This window comes from Zonotrichia albicollis, chromosome Z (genome assembly GCF_047830755.1).
Source record: "Zonotrichia albicollis isolate bZonAlb1 chromosome Z, bZonAlb1.hap1, whole genome shotgun sequence".
NCBI lineage: Eukaryota > Metazoa > Chordata > Aves > Passeriformes > Passerellidae > Zonotrichia > Zonotrichia albicollis.
In genome coordinates this window covers 56,360,969-56,377,840 of record NC_133860.1, presented here as the reverse complement: position 1 = coordinate 56,377,840, position 16,872 = coordinate 56,360,969, and the positions used below count along the sequence as shown (strand labels likewise).

The 16,872-nt window shown below is 37.3% G+C and overlaps 1 protein-coding gene across 3 annotated transcripts in view; it reads right to left on the bottom strand.

Moving 5' to 3' along the window:
• DAPK1 (death associated protein kinase 1) overlaps positions 1-16,872 on the bottom strand; it is an 84,203-nt gene that overhangs the window by 2,533 nt on the left and 64,798 nt on the right. For all 3 annotated transcript variants that reach the window (XM_074533699.1, XM_026795182.2, XM_074533700.1), the window contains exons 18-25: positions 15,059-15,157; positions 12,188-12,265; positions 10,189-10,411; positions 7,704-7,892; positions 5,751-5,948; positions 3,392-3,530; positions 1,990-2,110; positions 430-618 (exon numbers count right to left, since the gene is read on the bottom strand). In XM_074533699.1, coding sequence (XP_074389800.1) covers positions 430-618; positions 1,990-2,110; positions 3,392-3,530; positions 5,751-5,948; positions 7,704-7,892; positions 10,189-10,411; positions 12,188-12,265; positions 15,059-15,157 — 1,236 coding nt within the window. The remainder of the gene's footprint in view (positions 1-429; positions 619-1,989; positions 2,111-3,391; positions 3,531-5,750; positions 5,949-7,703; positions 7,893-10,188; positions 10,412-12,187; positions 12,266-15,058; positions 15,158-16,872) is intronic.

The following is a 16,872-nucleotide window of genomic DNA, read 5'->3' as shown; positions in this document are numbered from 1 at the left end:
TATGGCAAGTACTCAGAACAAAAAACAGATCTTGTTATTTTCCACTACTAATGAGATGATTAGAACCTAACAGCTGGAAAGCCTAGTCATGCCCTGCAAGCTGTTTATGCAAAGGAGTTATCCTACTACTCAGTTTCTAGTGGACACAAATAGCAGTGAACACTGCATTGAAGGTGATAACATAGTGATCCTTTCTGAGTATTTTATATTACAACTATAGCAATAAACCGTAATTCTTCCTGTCTCAAAGAGATTATGGTAACAAAATAGAAGCTACAAGACATAATGGTAACAGAATGCGTTCTCTACTTATGATGTCTTAAGAGGAAGTGAAAAAAACAAACAACTTTAGACATTTGCTTAAACTCATAAAGAAACATTCTACCACAACAGTAAATAAACAAATGGAATTTAGATAAAAATACTTACTTCTCCTATGCTATGCAACTGCTGTGCAATATGCCGTAGGTCGTTTTCGCTGGCTAAGGGATTGAGATGTTCCTGTACATCATACACAAACTGCTGCAAGGACATCAGCTGGTTGGGCCCATTTATTTTTCTCCAGGAAGGCAGCGTGGAGATTATTTTTTCACATAGGTGAGTCATAGGTGGGCAAGTCTTAGAAAAGCACAGAAAATATCCACTTGAGAATAGGGGTACTAATTTTTTTTTTTATATGGAGGTTTAATGCATTTTTAATGAATATTCAGACTTAAAGAGCTCCCTTTGTGCTGGACCCTTACTCTTTCACCTGGCATTCACTTGCCATGAGGTCTATCTACCTTTTCTTAAAAAAGTGAATTGCAGAAACTAGTTTTTCACTGAAATAAGCAAATTTTCCAAGTACCACCATGAGTTGACATCATGTATCTGTAAGTTAATGCTTATTTCTGAAATGATGAGAATTTGTTTAGATTCTGTACTCATCAATATCTTTACAGGACCAATTTACTTCAAAAGGTGAGACAGCAGGGTGCTGAATAAAAAGCAAAAATGGTTCTTTGATGTATTGATTGCTTTAGTCTTCACTGATGCCTTCTTGCTATCCTCAAGCCACAGCCTCCACTTCTTATGCAGTAAACCCCTTCAGATTTCAAGCTAGTGACTATAGCTATAACAAAGCTTTCTTAGAGAAGAAAAGCTTATAAAATCAAGAGACAATATCAGAAATGTAAAATAGGCTGAATTTTGCATGAATCTAAATAATTTCCTCAACTCACAGAATTAACTCTGTATTACATCTACTTTTAATCAATTACAAAAAATACGTTTCAAAAGTAGCTACAGAAAATCTTGTTGGTGTGTAACATGACATTAATCCATTTAGCACAGGCTACAAAAAATTTGACTTGGTCACCCTTATTATGAAAGTCTCCATGGATTCATGGTGATAACATCAAACCATGGCTACACTTTACCTTTAGTCTCATATGCATATACTTACACATACAGATACAACTGCAAGCAATATTTTTCAATTAAAAATGCAGTCAAAAGTTAATACATATTTAGTTTACATATCCATATTTGGAATTATCTTTCTAAGAATTGAGAAAACTGTTCTACTCTGGTGACTTTTTAAGTGAAAAAACCTGTTTTCCTGAAATATATTTATAATATATTTCTGTTTTTTTATAATACTTTGCTGAGTAAAAAAAAACCAACAAAAAGGGGGGACCAGTGCTGGAATCCAGTCACTGCCAATCAAAAAACAAAATTATGACTTTGAACTGATATCTCAAATTGTTTCCTTTCAACAGAGAGTATTTTGGTCATCTGCTTGGAGCAACTGCTATTTTCAAAATGCTGACTAAATCTTTGATGTCAAGGCTTTGTTTATGACAAGACCTGTCAAGCGTGCTGTTAGAACATTGGAACAACAGTGGTTTCTGAATGCTTCATTATTCTAAGTTTGAAATTTACAGTAGATCATTACACAAGACGTTCACATTTTGGCTCATCCAACCCAGACTATTAGACACTACTTACAGAAATTATCTGGCTTCTTATTTCTTGCAAGTGATTTCGGAGAAGCTTCATATCTTTAGACCCAGATGCTCCAGCATCCAGGACAAACAACTTTTCTGAAATTTGCAAATCATTTCCAAATCTAAAAAAAATAATTATTATTAACTTAGCCCGAAATAGTTTATTTCTTAATACAATTGTACTTCAGTCTTAAATTACAGTAGAGTTGGAATGATAAAGTTTAAGTAATGATTATATTGAGATATTTTATAAGCACAGACACTACAGTTGCTGTGTAATTTTCTTGAAAATAGGCAGAGGTATTGAGAGAAAACTTTTTTCTCTCAGGATGAAGAGTGAAAACGTGTAAGCAAATTGTGACTGCATCACATGACCTGTAATTACAAGCCAAAACATTTCACTAGAGAAAACACTACAGGAATTTATTTCTTTTAAGGTCTTAATGTCTGTTGCTTGCTTTCTTCTCACTTTAAATAGCTCAGTAGTCAGAGTTGACTGCTCTCTTTCCACCTCCTTTTGAGTTTCAGCCACACAAGCCTGTCTGCCTAGCTCTGGGGAGATTTGCATTTATAAGGACTCCAGCAACAAAGATGACACACAGGTTTTTTTCTGTTGGTTTATTTCAATTTATTAAAATACTGCCCCCCCAACTATTGTGCTGGAATTCCTACATCTGTTTCTTGTACAGCCCAGACAAGCGTCCATACTCGCAGGTACGGATGATTTCTCATACCCAGTGTTTCCTGCTTACATGCTCACTCTGAACAGGAGGTGCTGTTGCTTTAAACAATAGTATGTTTATGGAAAATTCCCCATTTCCATCTACCATTAGCATTTGCTCCAGACATTTGCTGAAGAATTCCAGAAGTTTCACTAACTTCTGTGTACCTCTTGGATGACCTTGTCACTTGTGTGATTCCACAATGTCCAGCTTTTTGCAAAGTGTGGGGAGTAAGGCCTCATTTAAGTTTTTTTCATAGGTGTTCTAAATCAGTAAACAGTTAAGGGTAGTTGTCAGGTAAATTTTCCTCTTTTGCATCCAAGGTTTTAGCTGCAAATGGCCTACTTTTCTGAGATAGGTGCAAAACCTGAGAACCAAGATGTTAGATAGAAATTTGGAATGGGTCTTTGGATGTAGCCCAGTGTTTACAGGGTGACACTGCAAACACCACAATTAATTTTGACACCACTTGGCTCATTTTAGCTCACTCAGGGCAGCTTACTCACTGTAATATTGGTAAATGTTTCAATTTTAGAACAACATATGTGTCCTAAACATATTCAAAGTATCATAATATCACATAAGCCATGTAAAAACCTTTTACTTATTCCAATGTATTTTAGTATTTTTCTTTCCAATTAGCATGTTTAAACACTGTGTATAAGTATACTTTCCACTTACCTGTTCCTGATTTCTTTCAACAAAGAGATGTCTTTGTCATACCAGAACTCTCCCCCGACTGGCCGAGGCAGATTCACTATGTCAGCATGCGTGGCAACCAGAACAACACGCAGGGGACTTTTCAGCTTTCCACCAAATGCTAGAAGAGAAACAAGAGCACTCCCTCACTACAAGGCATGCCTATGGAGATGGCTGATACTGACCCAGAAAAGCAGAAATACATTTTACATCCTTCATACCAACTACTTTTGTAGTTATTTACCAACTCTAAGCACACCCATTAACAGTGTAACTGTTGATGTTCTGGCAATTACCTGCTTATAGGACTGTGTGCTATATATTATCTGCTTATAGGACTGTAAAGGCCCAATTTTAATAGCTAGACAATTTGAATAACATCAGATACATTTTTATTTTGTTATTTTATTGATTTAACAAAAACAGTAATCAGAAGCACTAATGATATAGCTACTAACTACAAACTATGAGGGGGAAAAAATAGAAATAGCAGCTTCATAAAAGGATTTTTGCATAATGTTTGCATAGTCCTTAATATTTCTGGTGCAGAATAGAAGATTGTAAGAACACAAAATGTTTACAACATTCATATGTTGATATGAATGCTATTTTGCAGTACTTACACAAACAATGACCTCTCACTTAGGTGAGAGTTAAGTAGGAAAGCCTGGCAGAAGCCATGAAAAAGAATGAGAAAGAAAGATACAAATGGCATGAATGAGGTGACAGTACAGAACACAGAGTTTTCACTCTTTTCTCATATTCATATTCCAGAAAATAGAAGACATCATTAAACTATTTTTAAAAGAGACAGTACACCCTATCATGCTCTTTTAGCCTTAAAAAAGGTCACATGCTTACATCACTGCTCAGTTCGCATCAACTAAGAGCTACATAATCTTCATTAAACCATAAAAAGCCCCATTTCCCCAAATCTCTGCATAACACTTCCAGGCAAGTATTTTGCAATTATCTTCTTTTTGTTTTTCTTTTTAATTGGCGGCTAAGGACTTAGACAAAATAACTGGAAAGTAATTCCAAGAGTTTTAACTTTACTGCACACATCAGTTACTAGATATTACTTGAGAGATTTGTAACAGTACAGAGATGGATGGGTACCCAGACTGAGCTGGTCGTATAAACACAGATTTAAGTGAAGTACCTAAATAATGCTGATAATCAGATAAGCAAGAAGAAAAAATCAGCTGAGACTGAGGAGCAGTGAAAAGCTTTCAGCAGTTGCAAATTAGCTGTATTTGCAGCTTTGTCACCTTTTTTGCAAATTTCTGAGCTTTAACTTTCACAGGTCATTTATTGTTGGTTAGATCCAAATGATGATATTATTAGCACAGTGATTTTATCTAAAACAGAAAATAAAAAAATGCAGATGCCTGAACTGAAAACCAAGGGTTGGCCTTGGCTCGTTGTCTGGCTGAGATAATGCATACAGAAAGGGAGAGAAAATAACTCTTGCACAATGTTAAGTACTTAACACATTTGTCTGGTGAATCCCTAGCGTTGCTAAAAATGTCCTTTAGTGCTGAGTTAGATCCACTGGCTGGAATAATCTTTCAGATCACAGAACCAAGACACATGACAGAGCTTGCTTAGTCCAAGAGACTGTAACAGTCTGCAGACCAGTAATCAACTACAAACACAAACATGTTTAAATAAGTTACTGTATATACACCTGGACTACCAGACCTTTTGAGAAAAATGTTATTTAAGTTAATTTAAGTTTGCCCACCAAGTAACTTTCAGTAAGCCTGAATATAAATACAAATAAAATTACTTAAAACCTTCGCAAAATTGGAGCATATATGAAATTTACAAGAAATACTGATTTCTGTGCATCAGCACCAAAAAGTTACCATATTTGAAGTCCAAACAGAACTTTAGTTAAACACGTGAAAGTTGCACATACTGAGGGATAACACTGTTCCATAATACTGTTCTGTCCTGTTGTCACTGACAAGACTAATTTATGCTGAAAATATTGTTTATTGGGGCTAGATATAAGAGGAATTCAAGAAAAGTGTCTAAGCTTGGTTCTGAATGGTTCCAGCCCTCTGAAACACTATTGATGGCTTATCTGACATAAAACTTCATCTGCCATGTACAGATGTAAATCCCAGTGCCACAAGATATTGCACTGTACTTCACGACATTTTAAATTGAGCTAAGTGGTGTGTGAAATGTGAAAATTCCCTTTGGTCAAGAAACCTAATGTCAAGTTTGTTTGCATACATGGGGATGAAGACACCAAACACGGATGATGTACAGAGTTGCAGAGAAATACAAGAAGCTTTATATCTCTAATACTTCATTTACAAGAACATACCTATTGGCTCCTCAACTGGGACCAATGATTTCAGGAAATTGAGCCAAAAGGTCACTTGGTTTAACTGGATTTCATAAGGCTCCTCAAGGCTAAAAAGCACTATGTGAATTGCAGTGTGATCATTAGCAGCAAAATAATCGTAACAGCAGAAGTACACAGGATTCCCAGAGAATTCCCAAATGCTGAAATCCCCAACTCCTGAAAAACAGACAAACATATGAAGAGATCATCAGTAAGCATGAAATATCTTCTGGCCACAGAAATACAAGCAAAACATTTAATCTAATTTAAACTGTCACAAACATAAACTGTATGCATGTGAGAAAGCAAGGCTGAAAATGCAATCATGGACAAAGGCAACAAGTTTCAATCAGTTTTAGAGGCTTAGCAGCTGGGCCCTCAAAGTCTGTTTCTCTCTCACGCTCCTTCTCTAGGATATTTAGCCTGATTTCATATGTAAGCACCTGTGTTAAATGCATAAAGTCTTATGCAATTAAATTGAGTTTTGCCTTGAACAACAGCAGCAGATCTTGTAATTGTATTGAAAACCAAGAATAATGGCTCCCATTCTTTTCCCTGTTCATCTCAAAAAAGCTTAATATTTTTATTAATTATTCTTCTTAACAAGCCACCACTGATTTCAAAAACCACTGAATCACATTCTAAAAAGAAGCCACTTTGCTTTACAGAACTGAACTATTCACATTGTGCTGGTAAATTAGGGATGAAGAATCACCATGTTAAGGGTTCCAAGAGCTCCCTGCTTCTTTTTGCCATCTCTAGCTTTGAGTAAGAAAAGTGTTAGTATGTTGCACTTCCCAGATGCACCATCTGATTAGGGTGATATCTGCCTCACCTGTTCTGCTTCTAATTAAATACATGGTGATTAAGATGCACCTCAGACTTCTAGAAGGAGAGAAGTCAGAACACTCCAGCCTCTTGTTATGAGTAAAGCTACTCAGAGTTCACCTGTGTGTACACTTTGTTCTGTATAGTACAGAACACAGAAAGAAAAAAAGTCCTTCTGATGGTCCATGGCACAACTCTGATTCCTTCCCAGAATTTGACTGGACTTCAAATTATACTGAAGGAAGAAATTACCCTACAGAAAGAACAAGTTTTAGCTACTTGGCAAATCTTCAGCATCTAGGATAAAAGCTTTGTCACTGCATTCATTATTATGCACTGATAATCAGGTTTCTGTTTCCAAAGTAAACTCTTAATTAATACCAATTCAGCTTCAAAATTGCAGCTGCTAAGGCATGCAATTTCCTTATGAAGAAGAGATCTGACCACCAATATAAATCACAATTAATATGGCTGGTGGAGACAATTTGTGTGGTCTCAGAGGCAAAAGCCATGTGTACTTATGACACCTTCTGTGATTGACCCCTCTTACTGCTAACTGGCTTCAAGTGCAGAGCAGTTAGTTTCCTTGCAAAAAAAAAAATTAAATCAGAAGCTCCACTCACAATGACTGATGAGCTCCAGGACTTAGCGAAAATGCTCCAGTCCTGACACAAAGTGAGAACAGTATGTCCTTTGCATAGCTGGGAATATACTTAAATAGTGAGGACTAAATGGGACCAGGCTAAATCTGATAAAATCCCCAGATGACCTCTAGTATAGGTGAAGAAGCCTTCATACTAGTAGCCACATTGCTGACCTGCTCCTGTCAGACCAAATTCCTCTTTCCTCCTCTCCCACTTACTCACCTCAGAAATGAATTTCAGTATTTCTACGTAATACTGTAAAGATCTGACATGAGTGATTGAACTGTATATTACAACAGCTACAGCACTTCAGGCAGATTTACTTTCTCAAACAAATTAAATCCCACCAGTCACTACTATGCCAAGTCAGACTTTCCCTCCATTTTTCTGTTAAAAAACAAGTTAAATGGCATTAACTGCTTTACAGCATTGAGGCATCCCAGCCCAGGGCTCTTCTTACCATGTAAGCAGGCATTCTGGATGTCAATGGCCTTGGTGGACTGGTCATCAGAAGAGAAGTGAGAGTGGTGGGCAGGTGATACGAAAGTTTCTAATACCCCTTTGGTCAGGCCTGGCTCAAACATCATACTGCGGCTTCTCACACTGACATTTTCACAGCCAGGATAAAGATTCGTAATACTTACTGAAACTGGGTCAGGGAAAGGAAAATGAGATTACAAACCATGTGAGAATCACAACACGATCACTTCAAAACAAGTATGCAAGCCATAAAAGCAGATTAAAAAGCCCAAAGTGATCTTCAAAGAAAGGAGATGTCTATGAAGCTGCGGGTGTACACAACTACATTCTTATTCTGAACTATTAAAAGGAGAATATTAGAATGATCCTATAAAGCACTTATGTCCTATGCTCTATTTTGCAAACTATGTCCTAAGTTCTATGTTGCAAAATATGGTGCCTTTAAATTTTTAAACTTTATTTTATTTTAGCTAAAGTCTACAGTTTCATTGCATGACTTTTTATTGGCATGGAAATGTCACATATTCATATTATTGCTTCCTGTAAGTAATGATAAAAAATATATCACTGTGTAACAAGTGTCACTGGGATGGTGAAGGAGAAAAGCAGGCCTTTAACCAAAATGATTTTACTAATAAGCAAATTTTAAATTCCTTGTTTATTCAGCTTCCCAGAGTGCAAATGAGGAACAAAAGGGCTTTTTAACTGACGTGCACCATCTAGTGGATAAAGATTTCTTTCCTCCACTAGTTGGCAATTTCTAATATCTGGGTTTTACAATTGAAAGAGGTTACCAGTTAGCTGTCAAACTACACTATCATGTTTGATCTCCTAGGATAATACTTTAGATCTTTTGGCTGTTGTAAATAAATACTTAGTGAATTCACACACTTATTTTTACAGAATTTAAACAAACACATAAAAAAACAAATCTTATATCACCAAGTATAGATCAAGTTGTGCTGATTTAAATATTTCTCTGATCATGTCACTCAGCCTAGAATATAATTTACGTGCCATATATTGATTTATGTCCCAAAAGAATGTATACCGAAAGAAGCAAAACCCAAACTTCCAAATGCTAAAACAACCCCATAGTAGCTTTGTGTGTATACAACAGCATGTCTTTCTTGCATTTATATAGGTAAGCTCTTTTGAAGGGCTTCAAATTCACTTTTATTTTTACATTGATTTGCCAGTGTGACTGGCAGTCTTTCTGATTTTATGATGGTGTGAGCAACATAAAACCTCTTCTTTGGTTCTGTTACCAACCAACACAAAAAAATCTAACTTCAATGAGAACCTTCCTGTACTGCCTCCAGGAACTGATAAATTCCTTGAGTAATTTATCACCCTTTGTATGACACAGTAAATTAAGATAAATAAATCAAGAACTTTAGATTGATTAATTTAATCAAGTTCTTTTTTCTGTTGTTCCAGGTGTGAGGCCCTTGTGTTAAGTAATCATCAAATGCAGTAGCAGTCTCTGTGGTATGGGTCTTGCCTTTTTAAGCCACTTTGTGATTGCCCTATAGCTTCCTCAGGTGAAGAAAACTACTACTAGCACTGTTCTAATATTACTTAAAAATCATGAACAAAATCCAAACCTGCAAGTATTATCCAAGGGTTTTTTTTCTTTTTTAAAGGCAACCCTGGCCTCATCTAAAACTTACACAGTAAGACCACTTCTAAACATCAGTTTAAACTTGAGCTCCTCAACATGCTTAACTTGCTAGTGTAAGTTCCCTGTGTTAGAAAAGGGATATGGGCATGGCCTATCCACCATCCCCCTGTGGGCTCTTCAAAAACTGGGCACAGACTTAAGTGTAAACCTAACCAGTTCCTCTACACCTTCTAGCTCTTCCCACTTTGCACAGGCCAGCTGGTGCTACATGAGCAATCTATTCCCTAATATTGGTAAACATTTACTTCAGTTTGGAAAACTTTCATTTCCAGCTTGTTTGAAGACGATTTTAGACACCACTAACTGGTCTAATTCAAACCTGTATCTTAGGGAAAAGCACTCCAAGGCATCAGAGACAGTTCTGAAACCTGTTACTACTTAAAAATCACATAGAGATGTTCCAATTTTGCAGTGTTTATTCAAGTTCCTCCAGCAGAAAGGAAGCTATTAGTGATGCTTGCAGCCTAGGACTTTTTGTGACAAATAAATAGCAGTGTTTGCAAGTCCTGTCCTCTGCTGTACAAGTTCACTTATGCAGCATGTAAGAAAAAAAACCAAACCTTTAACTAGTCATGCATCCTTCACACTTGCTGGTCCTCTTCCTCTTACTTTAGGTACAAACCTGTGCACAGAGAAGTCAGTCCCTTCTCCCTTTTGGTTTTGTTTCTTACATGATTAGGCTGTCCTGTCTTCTGCAGTGCAGCCAACAGCTTCATCTTAGGAGTTTAAAGAATAGGAGGAAACTGTTTTCTCATACAGGCATTATAGCTCAAAACCATACCTGAAGGTTTGGAAGACAAAGGTGATGGGGGGAATCTGCTTGAGTTTGTGGAGGAGAGCCTAGGCCTACGTCTTCGGAAAAAGCTTCGTATCAGGCCGCATTTGAGGGACTCCACCAGAGTGGTTTTCCCAGTGCCAGAGTATCCAAACAACTTCAGTTTGATCCGAGGTTGTGGGTTCTGTGTGTGCCTCAGCTGCTGGATAAAAATCCCCCGGTGGGCATCCTGAAATTCAACACAAAGAAGAAATCAGAACGTGCGGCAGGGAACTTCTGCCTCCCAACAAACTCAGCGTGGGGTTTAGATACACTTTCTTGCCAGACTGCTGTTCACCTGGTTCATCATGCAAGCTGTGAGCTACTGGACAGGCAGACAGGAGAGCTTCATGCTCATTCTCAAGAGCCACCTTGACGTTTCATGAAAATCCCATGTCTTCAGGCTCAAATCAGTGAATGGAATTATTTTGATCTCCAATGGAGAGGGCAAAGGTGTGAAAACAAGTCTCTTTCAGTGCCCATTCTCCTAACCCACCAGTCTCAGAAGGTTAACCAATATGCATATTCTTATGGAATACACATGCAGCACTCAAGAACTTTGCTGTGACAGCTATCACCTGAACCATCCAACAACTCAATGTGCATTTCTGCTTTTCTTCACATCAATTTTTTCAGTGCTTCCCACGTTTGGGTGAATTTCAAGGAAACAGGGAGGAAGCAGGAAAGTGTGAGGGCAAAGGACCTAGATTAATCTTTCCTTTCTTCCTTCCCCCATTTGGAGCTGAGAGAGGGGCTCTGTTGTTCTGCATTTGCACCTAATTTACATGTGGGATGAGCCCCCCTTAATTATAAGCATGCAGCAATTGAGCTGAGAAATTTGACAGAAACAGTCGTGCATGCAAGTTTGTTCCTTCCTCACCAGCATTTCTTTATAAGTTAGTAATTTTCCCCATACATAGAGACAGGCCTTCAGTGATGTTATGTTCCACAATCAAGAAGAGAGTTACAGTTTACTAATATTTCTTTCAAAAGAGATCTATCTGACCTTCTTATTTTGTTCTAGATCAGCTTGTATTATTTGCATATTTACATTATGAATAAATCATTAATTTATCTGTCTGCATGCAGACACAAATAAGAGTTTGGTGTGGGGATGTTACAATGCAAAATGGAGCCTATTATGACAACTTTACCAATGCTGTTGTTGCAAAGGAAGTCTGAACTTTGCACTTTCTCACATCTTCACACAAATACAGTTTATATTCCTAGGAAGTATAGATTTGCTGGCAGGCCTAAAGGACATGTTTCTACTTCTACCTTGGCAATACATTATGTGTACCATCTTCTATTAGCAATAGAAATGGTCATTTATTTCACTTTCTCCAATCACAGACTCATCTTTGTAATTATAACTGGATTATTTTAATTGGCCTGGCTCTTGCCTGCAATCTCCAGGCAAGTAGGCTCTGGAACCTTCCCAGCATGGGTGATGCTGCCTATCTGACTAATCAATGTGTATCAGATGTGTCAGACATGCTGCCTTACAACAAGCCCAGATCATCTTTTTGTTCTAGTTAGCAAGACATTTGGATATTCAGAAACTGCAGAATTAAAAGATGACATTGAGAACTTATGCAACTATTTCACATGGTATTGGTATTTTCATAAGGGACACAAACCTCCCATTCTTCATAACCTTTGTCTAAGTGAAATGGTGATGGTGAGGAGATAAGTCATCCAGTGGATGTGATAATCTTAATAGCTTATTTTCTACTAAATACCTTAGATGCTTTGCCAGGCACTGTCAGACACTGACAGATATAAATCAGTGGTGCATACTTGCTTCTTGAATATGTACATATTTGCTTTAATTGAGGGCATAATTTCAAATTAAAAATATAAAAAGGAAAAAGAAAAAAAAATACAGCATTGCAGCAAGGAATTTTGCAACAGTTTTTAGAGTGGCTTTGATGAAAACCTCACTTAAAATTCATGTATTCCCAACCTTTTTAAGTCTTGCAAGCAGACTGGCTACATGTTCATGCTGCTCTGCTCTGGCGAGATCTTCTGCTGTTTTCCCATCCTGTTAAAACACAAATTATTAGCAGTAGTTCCTTTTCTTTTACAAATGGGCATCTGGATGCCACTGTAACAAGATACTTTGAGTTCAGAATCTGAGAGCAAAGTCAACACTCCTCCCCCTGAATTCCATCTCTCTTCTTAGCAATTAGAGACTGATAATGATTTCTAGATATTGCCCACTGAATAGATTTAAAAGGTCACAAAGAAGGGACACATCAGCATATTGACTCACATGCATAGCAGGTGAATGTTTGTTTACCAATGGATAAAGACTGACAGTGGCATATCAGCCACTGGAGCAATCCAGAAAGCAAGAAACTTGTAAGGGATGCAGTTTAAATTGCATCAGCAAGTCTAAAAGGAGAAGCAAAGCCGCCTTCAGTATTCTGGTCTTGCCATTTAGTTACCTATGTTTCAGAGATCAGCAGTTTAATATTAAAAAGACTAAAAGAAAAATTGCCCACTACTTTGATTCTTTCAGCTATTTTATGCTATTCTATTTTTTCAAATTTTGGTAAGAGGTAATTTAGGAGTACTTTGCTTATTTCAGTATCTCAGATAAGAGAATTAGAAAATACATCCACAAGCAAAATAGCAAGTTATTTTCCTATTCAAGCTTTCCTGAAAAGTACAGAGTTTCTACACAATTGTGTAGCAATAGGTAAGAAAAAACTGACATATAAAAAGGGCTTGGTTACAGGATCCATGAAAGTGTATTTTGCACCTACTGGTAAATTTCATTACAATTGCTGACTGGCTTCCTATATTGCAAATCAGACAGCCTGAAAGAGCTGATCCTGAGTTCAAATCACATTTGCAAGCATCTGTATGTACCAAAACTTTTAATCACTGACAATTTCAAAGTTGGTTTAGAAACTTCCATGAGGAGAATCCAACAACATGGTGCTAGTTAACATGTGACCACAACAGATGTTTTGGGGCACTTTTCAAACATTTGAAATTGTTGTATACTCCAGGAGGGGGAGATTTTCTAAGATCACTTAACAACATCCAAGAAATCAAATTAAAAATAGACTAGTTCCAAAATGGGCTTCAACCCAGGAAGAAGGCAAGGAATTCATAATACAGCCCAGTTACTTAATGGTGTTGGAAAAGTTAGCTCCTTTTCCTACAGGAATGGCATACTGAGAGGAAAAAAAGGCCATTAATTCTACTGCACTGGCTCAGAAAGAGCTGCTAATAAACTTTTCAGAACAATTTAACAGCCTTCTAGCAAACCAATGGAAAACTGAAATATTAATATTACAACATGCAAGCTCCTTTAGTCGTCTCTTCCTTTTTCCTTTTCTCTGCCACCACGCTGCTGGAATAATGGATGGTTACTATTCAGTGTACTGCTCCTGATAGATTTAGTATCAGCACTATTTATTTTGTTATGTCCTTCAAACTAACCTAAACTGAAGAGACAAAATGTACTTTTACCATGGAAGGACAGTGTCCACATGGGCAATTATACCAACACAGCTCTCATGACATAAATGAAGTGTGACAGTTCAAGAATTCCCCCATCACCCTTTTATTTTTATCTCATCTCTACACTACATAGTAGTGTAAATACATATACACAATGGGATGTAACACACATACAAACAAAAAAGACAAAAACAGATGACAAAGGAAATCTGTAGAGCATCCTACCAAGTCCACTGCATGCACATTTCACTATTATTAATAGGTGACATGGCAATATACAATCCAATAGTTATCAGAAAGTAATTATTATGTCGTAAACTTGGTTAAGCCCCAATTCCAGGTTTATTGGCATTCTCCTCCTACATAAGATCTGTGCTTAAAAGAAAAAACTGCAGTGCTAAATCTAGAGGAAAAAACCACAAAAATTAGTATTTTCTACCAAATGGTATAGCAAATGATATAGAAGTTTTCTTTTTTTCCCCTCTCCATTTCAGCCATCTCAGAAAAAATTGTTAGGAAAAGAACTCTGAAAAATGTGGACTCAACTAAAATCTAATGACATGTCTTTCTCATATGTACCGGTAGTTATTTCTAAGCAGACTACACTGGTTACAGTGAGTAGCAATGTAAAATGATCCGCTGCATCTTAGTACAAAACATGATTAGTTTGTTCAAAACACACGTAGTGGTGTGCATGATGTCTATAATTTATCATGCATATGACAAAGGACACTTCACTTCTGCTGTGGATATGTCATTAGGAGGATGTTTCTCACCCTACTGAGAATGAAAAATGCCCTCTGTGTTACTAACAGGAAGCAGTGGTGCTGGCTGATCTGACATGGATGATTTCCTTTACAAAGATACTCTCACACCAGTTCCCTCGTCCATGCAAGCACACATCTCCCACCATAAAACTAGAACTTTGCAACCCCCTTAAGGCAAGAAAAATATTTAAGATACATACAATGCATTTGTACGTTCCTCAAATGTGAAATGGCATCCGTCTTAAGTGTACTCAGAACTTACAGAAAGTGACTCAAAACTTATAGAAAATGCAATGATACAAGTAATTCTTAGATGAAGAAATGATTAGGGGTAGACAAAGTGGTAGCTGTACTGTACCATAATCCAGTTCAACTAATACAGTTTGGAACTGTACTGTTCCAAATTCAGTTGCAAGAAGTGAACAAGTAGACGAGATAGAACAATTCCCAAAGATAGAAGAACACTCATATTGTATAAAATATAACAGGCCTTTTTAAAAAAATTTCAATGTCCTTTTCCTACACCTGTCTCTTTCATGAGTTCTTTTTCAACTACTATGCACAAAAGAAGAACAGCATCTCTCAATACTTACAGAGGTTAATGCTTCTACATTGGCACCGGTCAGGCAAAGGAACCGGACAACATCAAGGATGCCATTGTTTGCTGCCAGGTGTAAAGGTGTTCTTCCATACTAACATGAGGAAAGAAGTGTCACTACATTAGTCAAAGAACTTCACTTCAAATTTTATGTGTAATAATCAGGCACATTATACAATTATACATACTGATACACAGGACAGGTTTTGCAAAAACTGCAAGAAAAAGTACTTGTGATTGCAGCCTAAGCACAACTGCCAAAAGTGCAATTAAAAACAAAGGCTGGATGACTATTTAAAAAATGGGGAAATAATTTTCTAGCTAAATCCCTCACAACTGCGGAGTAATCCTTTAGAGGTTTTTTTGGCTATATTTGATAATGTTTTTTAATTCCAGAAAATTTAATTGCCTTTTCACTTAATTAAATATGAACCACTTAAACAACATTAACTAATTTCATAACCTTTAGAACTCTGGGTTCTACTTCATCCCAAGAGCTACTGAAAATTAAATATCTCCCCCTTTCACCCAAAGAAGTAAAAAGAATGAATGAAAGAAGTCAGCATGAAACAATATATTTTTTTCAGTGAAGAGGGAAAGTGCTGTAAAGTATTGCTTATCCAATTTTTTCTTTTTTTCATGAATCTCTTCACTGCCAACAGGTCCTCATGACACCCACTTCTGGTTTTGCATGTTCAGAGCTACTGTTACAAAAACTACCATATATTCTCTGCTGGTAGCCTACTATTACTTCGCATTTTTATGCTTTCAATACTGTTCTTCCTGTCTGCAATCAGCAACAAACCCATAACATTTACTGAAAGAAGTATTGGAGAGCAAAGCCAGCTTTCTGACAACTGGAATCTGAAAAGATGCTCAGGTTCCTCCAGACCCTACCCCTCAACTCAAGTAGCATCCTTTTACAAACAGTGTGTGTTGCGAGACCAGGGCGGTGATTGTCTCCCTGTGCTCGGCACTGGGCAGGCACACCCCAAATCCTGTACTCAGTTTTTGGCTCCTCATAACAAGAAGGACATTGAGGCGCTGGGCCATGGCTGAAAACGGGGAATGAAGCTGGTGAAAGGTCTGGAGCACAAGTCCTGTGAGGAGCTGCTGATGTAGATGGCATTGTTTAGCCTTGAGAAAAGGATGTGCGAGGGAGGCCTTGTCACTCTCTACAACAGCCTAAAAGCAGGGTGTAGTGAGCTGGGTGTTGGTTTTCTTGTGCCATGAAACAAGTGACAGGAGTACAAGAAATAGCCTCAAGTTGTGCCAGAGGATATTTAGATTGGCTGTCAGGAAAAATTTCTTCACTATAAGGGTCATCAAGCACCAGAATGGGCTGGTCAGGGAAGTGGTGGAGTCACCATTCCTGGAGGTATTTAAGTAATATCGATGTGGAGACTTGGGACAGTTTAGTGGTTGGGTTGGCAGTGCTGGGTTAATGGTTAGACTCTGATATTACAGTTACTTTTTAGCCTAAATGCTTCTGTGATTCTATGATTCTAAAGGCATGTGATGGTCTGCTGTACTGAATCTCTGAAAGAAAAAACAAAATGCCTTCAATCAGTATTACATACATGTAGGACAAAGCCAAATGTTTGGACCAAGGACAGAAGTTCATTTTGTTAATGCCCTGTTAATGCAGGGTTTGCTTCTGAAGAGCGGAAGTAGAAATTAATATTCTCTATTTAATAACACTCAAACTCCCCATTTCAAATAAAGGGCACTTTAAAAATCTGTCCAGAATACATTACTCTTAAAAGAATAACAGCAGAATAACTATAACCACAGCTTCTGTAGCCATGA